This window comes from Malurus melanocephalus, unplaced genomic scaffold (genome assembly GCF_030028575.1).
Source record: "Malurus melanocephalus ecotype Western Australia unplaced genomic scaffold, MMel_1.1 scaffold_47, whole genome shotgun sequence".
Classification (NCBI taxonomy): domain Eukaryota; kingdom Metazoa; phylum Chordata; class Aves; order Passeriformes; family Maluridae; genus Malurus; species Malurus melanocephalus.
The window spans coordinates 1562907-1576008 of record NW_026623279.1 but is presented as its reverse complement, the minus strand read 5'-3'; the positions used below and the strand labels follow the sequence as shown (position 1 = coordinate 1576008).

General features: G+C 37.4%; 1 protein-coding gene across 1 annotated transcript in view; it reads right to left on the bottom strand.

Annotated features, from left to right (window-relative positions):
* The window catches only part of DHX15 (DEAH-box helicase 15), a 50832-nt gene that overhangs the window by 35982 nt on the left and 1748 nt on the right, over positions 1 to 13102 (bottom strand). Inside the window, exons 2-5 of the mRNA XM_057365068.1 lie at positions 8411 to 8759; positions 3535 to 3728; positions 2276 to 2435; positions 1681 to 1899 (exon numbers count right to left, since the gene is read on the bottom strand). Of these exons, the coding sequence (XP_057221051.1) occupies positions 1681 to 1899; positions 2276 to 2435; positions 3535 to 3728; positions 8411 to 8759 (922 nt within the window). The remainder of the gene's footprint in view (positions 1 to 1680; positions 1900 to 2275; positions 2436 to 3534; positions 3729 to 8410; positions 8760 to 13102) is intronic.

The following is a 13102-nucleotide window of genomic DNA, read 5'->3' as shown; positions in this document are numbered from 1 at the left end:
CACACATTTCTGGAGAACTCTAGACTCCAGAGCAGAGGGCACTCACTTACCAATGCAAGTTTTAAAATGATTCAGTAATGCAGTGGTAGATACTTTTATGCATAATTATATAAATACACATATGTACACATACTGTGCACAGAATTTTATTCAGAATTTGCTTATATCACATCATGTCCTGCGAACTGATCCAGTGGAAATCAAAGAACCTGTTTGTACAACAGAACAGAGTTCATCTGTAGCACTGACAAGTCTAGAACCTAGAGCCACTTCCTAAAGGAAGACATTCATGCCGTGCCCCACAGTGACTGATGTAACGGGTTATTTAGAGTAATACACAGCAACAGACATAGCAAKCAAAATTTATAAATCAGAAGGCCATGTATCTGTGCTTCGTGAAAAGTTGAAAACCAGCCTGATTTAGCATCTTGGTAAGAAAATAAAATCTGCTGAAACAGCTGGACCGCAGTATTCACCCATCTGCAACAGCTGCACATTTAMGCAGCCAACTAGCCTGAACTACAGCTTCAAGCTAAAACCAAGCAGATAGGTTTCAAAACCACTATCATTGAAAGTATTTTTTCCTACCTGTACTTTAACTCATAACAATACTTAAAAGAAGAAAGACAAATGTAAAAGTSAGAGTATTTGCCTTTATAGTGACAGTCATTGCTTTGGTTTTCTAAGAGATGACCTGCCAGAAGACACTTTAATTAAATGTCTTAAAACTCATGTAAGAGGCAACACATCTTTATGACTGGCAAATCCACTCAAGAAGCCTGAGTACCTTCAGAATCACAAATTATTTGTACCACTTTCCCCCTGGCATAGTTAAGGCTGTGTATGCTTAGAAAAAAGACAATGAATTGTTCTATGTCCTTTCAAAGGTACTTCTTGAGGACTACTAACTGCAAGAAGGGTAACTTGAAAAACATTTCTGCTAGCTATATTTCTTCCCCTACTAAAAAGAGGTTTAGGATGACTGAGTCCGGCAAACTTTCAAAATGCCTCTTCTACTTCTCGGTCTACTTGCATGGACACTCAAAAGAGATTCAAAGAAAGACCAGGATTAAAAATACTCCAATTTATTTCAAGTAAAGTATTTAAGATTTCCAGAAAATCCTTATTTCCTAATATAGTTTGGCTTAAGTGCTTTTATACAACCCTCCTTTTCTTGCAAGGCACGAAGCCTATTTCTGAGACCTAAGCCCCTAAATTTGTGGTACACAAAGTCTACAGCCTAATACTCAGGTGAAAAAAACTGGACATTCTTATTAAAACTATTACTGATAGCTACGTAGCAGAACCAAATGGTTATTCTTCAGCTAAGCTGTACAATACATGTCCAGAGGTGCACGAAACTATCTTTTCAATAAAAAYCCAGGATGCTATCAGGTACCCAGATCTTTGGAGTTCCCATCAGTGCAAACCTAGGGTTCATTGTCTGTGTTTCTGTTTTAAAAGAACTTGACTTGATGAGAATTTTCATTTTAGAAAGGACTTGCACAGCATTTACGTTACAGATATGTACAGTGTCAAAGGATCTAAAGTATATTATAGGTAAAAAAACTCAGATCATCCAAATTATAAACTATAAAATGAAACTAAGTGTTTCAGTCTACACAAGACACTTAAAATAGTTACTCTATGGAACAATTAATACAAAACAGAAGAAAGTACCTCTTGTCCCGTAAGGAAGAGTAAGAGATCTCCTTCTTCTTCTTCACACATGTGAATTTGTATCACTGTTCGAATGGCAGCCTCAAGGTAGTCCCTTTCAGGCTCTGGAGTATAGAATATCTCCACAGGATGGGTGCGACCCGGGATAGTTAGAAGAGGACAGTTATCAAAATAGATCTGAAACTTGCCAGCATCTAAAGTAGCACTCATAACTATAACCTGTAGATTTGGAGGAAAAAAAGTTACTCCAAGTTGACAAGAATTTGTGATACATTATGCATGCAAAATGTCATTTTAAGAAACGAAACTGCTGACCATGATTAAAGAATGCTTTTATTACCTGAATACAGCACTCTTGTTATAAAGGCCAAAAACATTCCAAGTCCAATACATAAGGTTAACATACAATTACATGGTTTCTAGGAACTTCCTCGGTACAAAGCACATTAAGTATTTCCCAGGGTTAACTTTCCAATATGCATCATCACAGATCAAAAAACAATTATAAAAATGAGCTAATGGTAAGCACACAGATATTTTATCCAGTATGCCTGCAACTAGAACAGACATGCTGGTGGACTTCATCACTACTGACCTTCAAATCAGATCKTTGTCTTACAACTTCCTTCAAAACACCCATCAAGATATCTGTAGCCAGTGTTCTCTCATGGGCCTCATCAAGAATTATAACACCATAACGCTCCAGCAAAGGATCATTCATTGCTTCACGCAGTAACATACCATCAGTCATATACCTAAACACAAACAGTAAACAAAATGAGTGCTGGAATTGTTTCTAAATTTGATGCAGAATCTCTTTCCACATTCAAAACTTAGCAATTTTTTAAAAGTAGGAACACCAGCAAACTACTTCCAACACTTGTAACAAGCCCATTTAAAGTTTTTAAATAGAAATAGAGTCTAAGTGGAATCTGGCATTATGGGGAGAAAGCTTAAAAAAAAGGGTGAACAGAGGGAAACAAGGTTTAGTAACATCTGCAAGTTTGTAGACTATAACTTGCAGATTTCCACACATCAGCTAAGAGGAACAGAAAGAGGAAAACACCCTCGAAAATCCAAGAGATATTGTTTCTGCAACTGGTCTCCTTCTGTGTCCACAGATCATCCGTTCACTCCTTGCTTTTCTACTGYTACATTTCTTTTTCCACATAAACTTTATGCCTGCCTGTTCAACTACTTGTAYGACCAAAGAGAAGACATCTTTTGATAGAAAAGCATTAATCCCTGAACTACACTATTTGGCGTTTTAAACTGAGCATTTTGAATGTAATCCACGAAATAACATACTAAATGCACTAGGTTTCACACATCCACCATGCCTATCTGTAGCAGCTGACAACTAAACACTCCTGACTATGTGTCCCAGAGCCAGGTGTAGGCCAGTTTTGAATCTYTGGATAGTTCCCTTTACTGAAATAATCTACTAAACCTCACCAGAAGTATCCTGAATAGAAGATACCAACATWAAATGTCAGTTGAATGTACAGCAAAGAGAAACTGCATGCTGAAGGGCTTTATTCTGAATAGCACCCTAATAATGAAATACTTATTCAGATCATCTTCTTTATGGATCATTTTAAATTAATTTCTATAGGATTCAGTGATTTCTTCAYGATGAATGAATCATTTCCAACTCTACTCATGCTTCATCTCAGTTTTCTCTCAGCTCATGCTACAGTTCCTGTCTCCCCTCCCCACTCAGACACAAAGCACCAATCCACAGATTTACTCCCTTATTACTCCTTTCAGAACTCCATTTGCACCCTTCATTACCCTGCGATTCCCACCTCCAAGTATGCTGTTATACCTTTATCAGACAGCTGACATACTTACTTCAAAATGGTTTTTGCACTACTGCAATCTTCAAACCGAATGGAGTAACCAACCTCCTGGCCCAGCATAACATCCATTTCATCAGCAACGCGCTGTGCGACGCTCATGGCAGCCACTCTCCGGGGCTGAGTACAAGCCACTCCCCTCTTTGGGCCAGGTAATGAGCGCATGTAGTCAACACACCATTGAGGGATCTGTCAAGAATAAAATTCAGTGAGAAACACRCTTCAAATGGTCATAAGGAATCTGAAACCTTTGCACTGGATCAAAAGTTAGTTCGAATTCCACAGAGATGCCAAATCCACACACAAAAATACCCAAAGCAGGAGAGCAGATAGACCAGTCAGCTGGATCCAATGCCACTAAATAAAGCACTCTCATTAAGCATGTACATATCTATCTTTAAAGTTATCAAGGAAATACMTGAGTTCACAGCATATTTTAGCCCTGTAAGATCAATATCTTTTTCAGGTACTCAGCAGCAGCCAACATGCTCTAGAGCAACCAAAATTAAAGCTAACATACTAAAACTTTGAGATCAATAGCATAGTTTAAGTTTCACAGTAAGCAAAATGTATTACGTGTCTTGAAAAAGTAATGCTTTTTAATACATTCAAACAAAAACAATTATTTTAGTAATAAAAAACTTGTGCTAGCCAGGAAGTACAACAAATAAAATGAACAAGTAATTATATTCATTAGGTTTATTACTGCTCCTCATAAATTTCATCAACCAGATATAAAACCCCTAAGCTTTCTTTCCTGTGTTAGCACTCATTTTATTTGCCAGTCAGTAGTTTTCTGCTCCTATTAGGAACCTGGAAACAGTAAGAGCCATGCAAAACAAGTTTTATTTAGAATTCCTAAGGTCAGTAACAGTTTGATGAAGACAGAATATTCTCAACATGTTCACAGCGTGACACTTTATGAGGAGACAACTCCAGGACTAAGTAGTTCCGAGCCTACAGACAAAAAAAAAAAAACCCTCACTCTTCCTTAGTAACTTTTTAAAAGAACAMAAAGGAAAAGAAAACATATCCTTTATACACTCTACCAATAAGGAATAGACGAGAAAGCASTATAATTTAAACCAGGAAAATATCTGCTCGTTATTACTGGATCTTCACAACAAAATGGATTTAAGTAAACACAAAACATAACCAGAAGCAGACAAGTSTGGTCCAATGCAATTTTTAAATCAGAATATACTTCCACTATAAACGTAAGAAAAATAAAAGCAAAAATAATCAAAAACGACAGGAGACTGCTAGCTTGCTGCGAAGAACTCAAATTTCTGAAAATCCTATTCAAAACTAAAATAGCAGTTCTKGAACACTAACAGCAAAATGAAACCCTATCCTGGTTAACATACATGGCTCCCCCACTTCCCAAGTCCCTAGTAACAGCTCAACTCTTAAGTATATTAGATGAAGCTTTCTGACTTTAAACCAAGCAAATCCTGAAATAAATTTTGAACCAGCAGATCTGTCAGGCCACTGCAGCAKGAAATAGAACCAATTTAAAAGTGATTTTCCTGTAAACAGCAAAACCTTCAGCACTGGTGTCAGATCAAAGAAAARGGCTCCATAAACTTTCCTGTGCTAGGCTGGGACAGACAACCACCCAAAGACTTTTCCTGCCCAGCTTTCAAAGACATACAAATACTGGGAAAAAGGACTGTGCCACCCTGTATGCCTTTCTTCAGTCATGCCTGAGAATATACCGAGCACTTAGCATCTGGTTCTTATGTAACCTACTGACACAAACCCTGCCCCCTTACCATCATCAAAACCCCTGACTTTCTTCAAAAAAAGATCATTTTATCAATACCAAAAGCAGGAGSAACAGCTTTAGCCAGCATCATTTAATCTCAAGGACTTTCTCAGTTAAGGGGGATTTTCAAATATAACTTCCATGAACATGAGAAGGTAGTAACTAAACATACAACGGCCTCTAAGATCAAGGATAAATGCATTAACGTTTCTTAAAGACCCTTTCAAAGGAAATTYATTATTTTAAGGAACACAGAACAAGAGAGGGAAGAACACTGCCCTTTCTGGCTTTTTTAGGCCTCTCCAACTTACTGAAAACTTCCTCAGTTAAAAGTTAATGGTAGAATTCTCTGTATTTTCCTTAGTTGAAAACCTGTATCTGTTCTTCTACACACTGCAAAGGACAAGGATTAAGCTACAGTGCGCATCAGCTTGCTTCTGAATKTCACCTGCCACGAAAACCTGCTGAAAAAGTAGCATCACTTCAGAACCACATATGATCCCGTATTTAAAAAAGAGTGAATGTTATAATTACACCAAGTAATTAACCCCTTCCTAAGAGAAGTCTGGCAAACCCATTCCACCACTGAACACATTCCCAATGCATTTAGAAAAACTAGTTAACTTAGAAGGYAAAGTTTAAATTACAAATCAAGCCACTGCAAACACTAAAGAACTGAAAATCAACGTTTTGGCTTCCAATACACCTCTTCACTACTTTGGGGTTTAMGTCTATATGAAACAAGTGAGAAAAGTTTCATTCAGTTTTTTCCACTGTCTGAGCCAAGCATTTCCAATCCTGGGTGCTCCATAAGACTGAAGGGAAAGCATGTACATAACCACAAAATGGTTTGAGTTGAAAGGAACCTTAAASATTATCTGGTTCCAATCCTCCTGCAGCGGCCAGGGATGCCACCCACCAGACCAGATTGATTCAAGMCCCACCCAACCTGGCCTGGGAACACCTGCAGAGATGAGGCACTCGTAACTTCTCCAGGGACCTGTTYCAGCATTTTACCACTCTCACAAAAAAAATTTCCTAACCCCTAATCTAAATCTCCTCTCTTCCAGTTTAAAACTAATTTCTCCTTGTCCTATCACTATCTGCCCATGAAAAAAGTCACTCTTCATGCTTTTTTCTAAGCCCTCTTTAGGTACTGAAAGGCCACGATGAGGCCTCTATGGAGCCTTCTTTCTTCAGGCTGAACAATCCCAACTCTCCCAGCCTGTCTTCACAGGAGAAGTACAGATAATCAGAGAAGCGACCTGAAAGGCAGCAGCTCACTGTAGAATATCTACTTCATAGTCCTCTACTATCACTACGAAACAGAAGYTAATAATTTTGGAAATAGTATTTTTCAAATGTTGCTTGCTTTTATTTATATAAAGTTRGCATTAATAGCTCATGTATACCTGMAATCTGAGCACTAAAGGATTTCTTAGCTGCACTAAGTACTTATCTTGGTCCAGTCAATGAATTTAAGGAGAATAAAAACAACTATCCCACAACAGGTTTTAAGACAGCAATAGACCACATAAAGGATGTGACWCTACAACATGCAAAACAAGGTTTTCACTACATGGCAGCAGGACAAATTTCAGTAATATGTCCCAACAGAGACTCCGTCAATTGTTTCAAAATGTATCTGCAACCTCACAGAGCAAATTCAGAGGAGGAAGTGAAGCTTCCAAGACAGCGTATGTATGTGCTTCYGGTAGCTTAAATCCAGTCTTTAGGTAAGATGTGTTAAATTACTTAAATCCTTTCAGAAAGTAAGGTTTGAAGTAGTAAGATAACTCGGGTAAAAGCTTTATACCTGAGGAATGACATTAGGATGTATTTGAAGTATAAGACATGGATATGAAAACCACACAACCCTCAGATCTTGTCATTTTCAGATCACACAARTAATCTTGTTTTCCTATAGGTAAGTACCATTTTTCAACATAAACATTCAGAACACTGCATCTTCCAGACAACTACATAATCAGAYCTTTCTGAAGAATTCTTAACAATCCCGGTCTTGTCTTATACACTTAAAAAAGCAATACAGATGTCACAGTGTTACCTTCTAAACTATACACTGGTTCCTAGAATGCGCAGCATGTCCTGTAACCTCAGGTATTTCAGGCACAGCTCTRAAAGATATCTAATGTACTATGTCCTTCACATTTTCTCAATATCCACAATTTTATGACTAAAAATTTACTGTCTGTTAAGACTCTAAGTTAACTACAATGCATTCTATAAAGAGTAAAATATTCTAAYGTTTTTGTTTTCTGCCTAGATAAAAGGATTTTAGATTACAGAACAAAGAACTTTTTACATCACTTTTCCACACAGACTTTAAACAGCAAACCAAAGGATAAASTTTTGAGCAAGTTTGCCCTGCTATAAATACACAGGTTTTCTTTGTATCTTAGATATTCCCTGTTTCCTGGTCCTCAAAATTCTTCTTAASGCTTAAGGAGGCTCTGCAAATCTGTTATCACAACCTTTGGTGCCGAGGAAGACTTTTAAAGCCATCAATCTACAAAAGAGAGTGTTTTTTAACTGCAGCACTAAAAAGTTCTATGACCTCTGAGAAGTTTCAGTACCTAGGAAATCCAAATCTCTACCTCTCAAGTTTGAATTATCACCAAAACACATAATCCAATCAGATGTCAGAATTGTATCCGACATTTCAATTCCTCTTAAGTTTATATTGGTAGCAGTAAGTTTCATGTTTTATGAAACAAGTATGAACAAGTTCATTCTATGTAACTGCTATCTACACAGACAGGTAAATAAATTACTTGGAACCACCACTTCAGTTTGTGGATTAGCACACTTCTGTCACACCATTAAAACTGTATCTTCCTCTACCATATACCCACCAATAACAAAGCCCAGTGGAAGCAGGGGCCAGAGAGCAGGACTTTTAGAGTGGAAGATTCTGTGAAATTCTCCTCAACTTTACACTCATTAAGCAAATATAACATTCATCAAATTAGTTTTGYTTACAGTTTGTGAAGTATTCTCATACTCTCAATTAATTTTGCAGACACACTAGYAACAGTCACAACCTTTAAAAAAAAAGCAGTATCATGTAGGTAGAACTCACCTGCGTTGTTTTACCAGACCCAGTCTCTCCAACCAGCACAAATGACTGATGCCTAATCAAAATATCCGTAAATCTTTCTTTATATTCCCAGACAGGCAGCTGCAGCCTTTTTTTCAGGATATCATAATATCGCGGTGTATGTGGTAGATTTGTGAAAGGGTTRATACTGTGTGGAATCATTGCTGGTTTTATAGCTGGTAACCCAGCAGCCCCATAATAGGTAGAGTTAGATGTAGGTCGCAGATCCTTTTCCTTGTCCCTTTCTCTGTCACGATCTCTATCTCTGTCACGATCCCTGTCACGATCTTTTGAACGGTCATCCCGGTCCCTGTCRCGGTCCCGATCTTTCCTAAAATGAGTTAAGAGACAGAGCAGAAAATAAGACACTTGAATATTTAAATGCAGAGGAGGAATTTACATACAACACAACCCTAACGGTACCCAGTGTAAAGTGGATACAAACCAAATCTTTAACATAGTGCAGACAGCTACCAATAACAACAATAAATACGAGGYATTCTCAATACTAGATGTAAATAGCTACATTTATTGTATTAAACATTAAACAGTTCCTCTCATTACTGGCAAGACTGAATTTAGCTATCACATGGAGACATGAATGTTTTAACCCTCTTCATTTAATGATTACAAGGAATCAGCTGTGCAATGTAGATGTCTCAGCTGTCCCCACCCCTGCTTGCTGCTGCAGAAAAATAAGAGAACACTAAATAGTCTCTTTGCCTACCTACCAAAGGAATTATGCTCACCCACAAAAAAACTAACTCAAGATAATAAGCAACCCATGGAAGAGAAGTTTGATTTTATTATTCCACAAATGCTCTACAGCTTTTTTCTGTTTCAAACCTTACATACAATTCTGACTCCATCAACTTTGATATACAGGTTGCYGAGTCTCGAGCTTACAACTTAAGACCAGACACTACAATTCACAAAATCCGAATCATTGAGGTTGGAAACGACCCTTAAAATCATGGAGCCCAACTGTTAACCTAACACTATCAAGTTATACAGTATCTTCTCCAGTATCACCTCCTACCATACATTTAAACAGCATTTATGTATTACCATTTGTTCCAAATATTAAGTAGAAAAATTCACTCCACATGCAAAWGAAAAACAGCATTTTTCATCTCTGGCCTCAGTCTTTGTGAGGGTTTCTGATTCCACAAGTCCATATACTTGTTCTTGCACACAATCCCACTCTTCCTACAAACACATATTCGCAAAAGAATTCTCAGTTTGATCCAGAAACTACAGCTGCATGCTTTTAATAAAAATTCCCGATTTGGCACTCTGAAACAAGCCCTGCTTTACCAAAAAAAAAAAAAAAAAAAAAACTCCATCCTTTTCTAAACTAGATTAAGTTAAAAGATTAGTGGCATCTTTGCCTGGAAAACTAAGGATAGCCTCAGCTTTGGCTCTTTCTGTGCTTTAAGAGAAATCCTATCAAAAAGGCAAAATAACAAACTAAGTCAACACTAGCTTTATAGTAAGTGCACACATAAACATTGACAGGAATACTGAGTAAAAACCAAACCTCGCCTCCTTCTTCACTGATGCTCAAGCATGTCTGAAGTAGAGAGTATGTCCAAAGACAACTGTTGGCCAACATTCCTCTCCACAATTCTTTTGTTTTAAACATGCAGTTGGCATTCAGATGTAACTACTGAAATAATACCAAATTCCTACCTATAGAGAAGATGCAGTAACCAAGATTATATTAGTACTGGCTCTACAAATTTTACTTCAAAATGTGCTGTGCTTTGGAAACAACCACCACTACTCTTCTTGCATAAATGAATGTAATGTATGCAGCCTTTTTTTCCCYGGCAGTACTTCAACATACTATGGCCACAGAGGTCATAATAAGATTTTTTTCATGGGACATCTTTTAACATAGACTCATTAAAAAGAAAGAGGGATGATAAAACATACTGCTTATTGTCACTTACTCAACTCAGTTGTATACAGTTTTTCCTAGAGTTTTGGACTGAATAATCTAAAAATTAAGACCCTTTCTAGGGCATTTGCTTGAATCTGAGATACCCTAGCTTCAATATTACTTCTAACACAGTCGAATACTGCACAAACTAGAAATCTTTTCTTGCTGCAAAATGGCAGGCAGATATTGCAGAACCCAATAGCTTCATATTCCCCAWACGGAAGTTACCCCTGTGACAAAGTGAAAGAACTAGGCTCCATTATACTACGCAGAATGGTGTAAGAGTCTAATAGCATGTGTCAGACAGCAATAAAGCTTCACACTTGCAGCTGATGAGCTGTTCACTTTTTAAACACCTCCAGTACTGGGACATAAAAGTGCATGGTCAGACAGTAACATCATTAGCAAGAAAAAGAAATAATGGTATAAAAGCAATTTAAGTACAGTAAAGYCAGGGTAAAATACAACACACTTCAATCAAGGCAGAATAAGTCACACTACTAATGTGCAGGTTTTGGTTTGGTTTTCAGTGTTCTTTTCTGTATGYGTGTTTCTGAACTATTTTTACCCTTCACTGGTATCTAGTCAAAGTATRAACAAACCACACTAACAAAATTTATTCCACAACCATTAACTTAAACAGTATCAGTTCAGCAGCTTCCACGTTGCAGACCATCAAGTGTACCTTCAGGTACACTTCAGCCTCCATGAAGCAGCCCTAGTGCTAAAATGAACAGATCCACACTGTTGCCAACCCTTCCCATGTGTCAGCACAAGCCTTTCATCAGCCTTGTGAAGAACCAATCTTCCCACCAGCATCTATTTTAACTCGGATCAATTCTCTGATCTAGCCCTCCAAACACTCCCTTGTAGCACTTACTTTCTGTGTTGGTAGCTATTTGTGTGGGCTTAATACAAAAATACAACCTCAAGAACAAAACAGTGAATAAAATGGACTACAATCCCTCATGGAAAGTGCCAATAATCCTCCATGTCTCAATTTCTTCACTGAAGTCTTACAGCTTTTTAATTGTACAAACAGAAAGGAAATCTATCAAGCTCTACGTACATTTCAGAAGTAAAAAACTATGCGTTAATAAAGGGAGTTGAGTCTCTTTCTTGTTTTCAAAGAGCAGAAGAGAAGTAGGGCAACCAGATCCCAACATAGAAACAACACAAAATACAACATGGCTTCAAATTTACCTCCTACAACTTACAATTTTATAGCAGCACTTTCTTTTTCTAAAACTGTTTCCCAGTCTCCCATCATTACTGACGCTTAACAGACACAGGCTCATTTGGTCAACAAGCAAAAAGAGGAATGACAGCTATGCTGCCATATTAATTTCCTAAACGTTTGTAAAAATGTGGCTTGGCATTTCTTCACTTATAAACTGTCACATTTTAGTTGCTTTTTAATTATTGCATAGAATAAATAGAACTCAAACACAAAAATTAACAGTAAAATAATAATTTAATCACACTTGTTCTGTGCCTGAAACCCGTAACAGCCTCCATGTTTAGAGGGAGGTTGGGATTTTTTGCTCTGTTTTTAAGTGAAAAAGTCAGGTCTGCTAACTGCTTTCACTTACTTACACTCACATATATAATACATATACACATGAACACAAAATAAGCATTACAGAATCACTATAYAAGAGTGATTTCTTTTGGTAAAAAAACCACATAAAAATAAAAATGGAAACAAAGGAATCTAGGTAAACCACAGTGATCACAGGGAAAGTCTAAGCCCACCTAATAGCTCATCARTATTTTTCCGTTACTAAACACAGCAACAGTTGATGCAAAAAAAGCAATGCAAGTAAATGAGTTTATATTCTATACAAAAAGTAACTGAAGTATAATTAGTCTGAATGATAYACAACCCACTAGATCACTAACTCTGTTACACAACTAAATTTTTTTTTAAATTAACGTATTTTAAAATAGCAATTCATGCACACACTGTAACCAAAAACCTTCCACACAATTTCTATTTTTTCAAGAAGTTTTTTACTTCACAGATGACACTTCAAGTCTGAAAGAAAATAGATGCCATACAGACGTTTAAGGCTGCACCAACAATTATAGGCCTGTTGATCATGCAGAGCCCATATGGCACTGCTGCTGCGTGGAGACATCCACACCAATAGAGGCCTCCATTAAAAAGCAACTAAAAAAATACAGCTTCACTTGATGTAACCCTCTTATTTTGTCAGGCGGAACTTGACAAAGCCTGGTTTGGATGCAAGACAAACTACCACTCAATGTGAAGTGGAACCATGCAAGGAGCTCATCCAGCTTTATCCAGCTCCAAAACCACCTAAAYTGCAAAAAGGCACTCTTGACACAGAGACAGACATGTACACACACGCTTCTAACAAGATTCGGAGCATCTTCCTTATGGCCTTGTATAGGCTGCAAAAGCAAACTACTCTAAAATAACCAACCATGTAACATCAGTATGCCTCACACATGAATTAAGATTGCAGGTCATCTAAGAAACAATCAGGCTCAGTAATTATCCTTGTAGTGATTTGTTTTGAGTCCTATACCATTTAATGCTTTTAGTAGCAGAGGAGGGGACAAAGAAGGGGCACAAGACCAGCACTTCTATAGCTTTCAGGTGCCATAAAGGTCGAAGTCTTCCAGTTTAAAAATGTTAACATTGGTGGGAACTCACAGCAGTGTATTCCAAATGGTAAGGCTAAGAGTTAAGAATGACATTA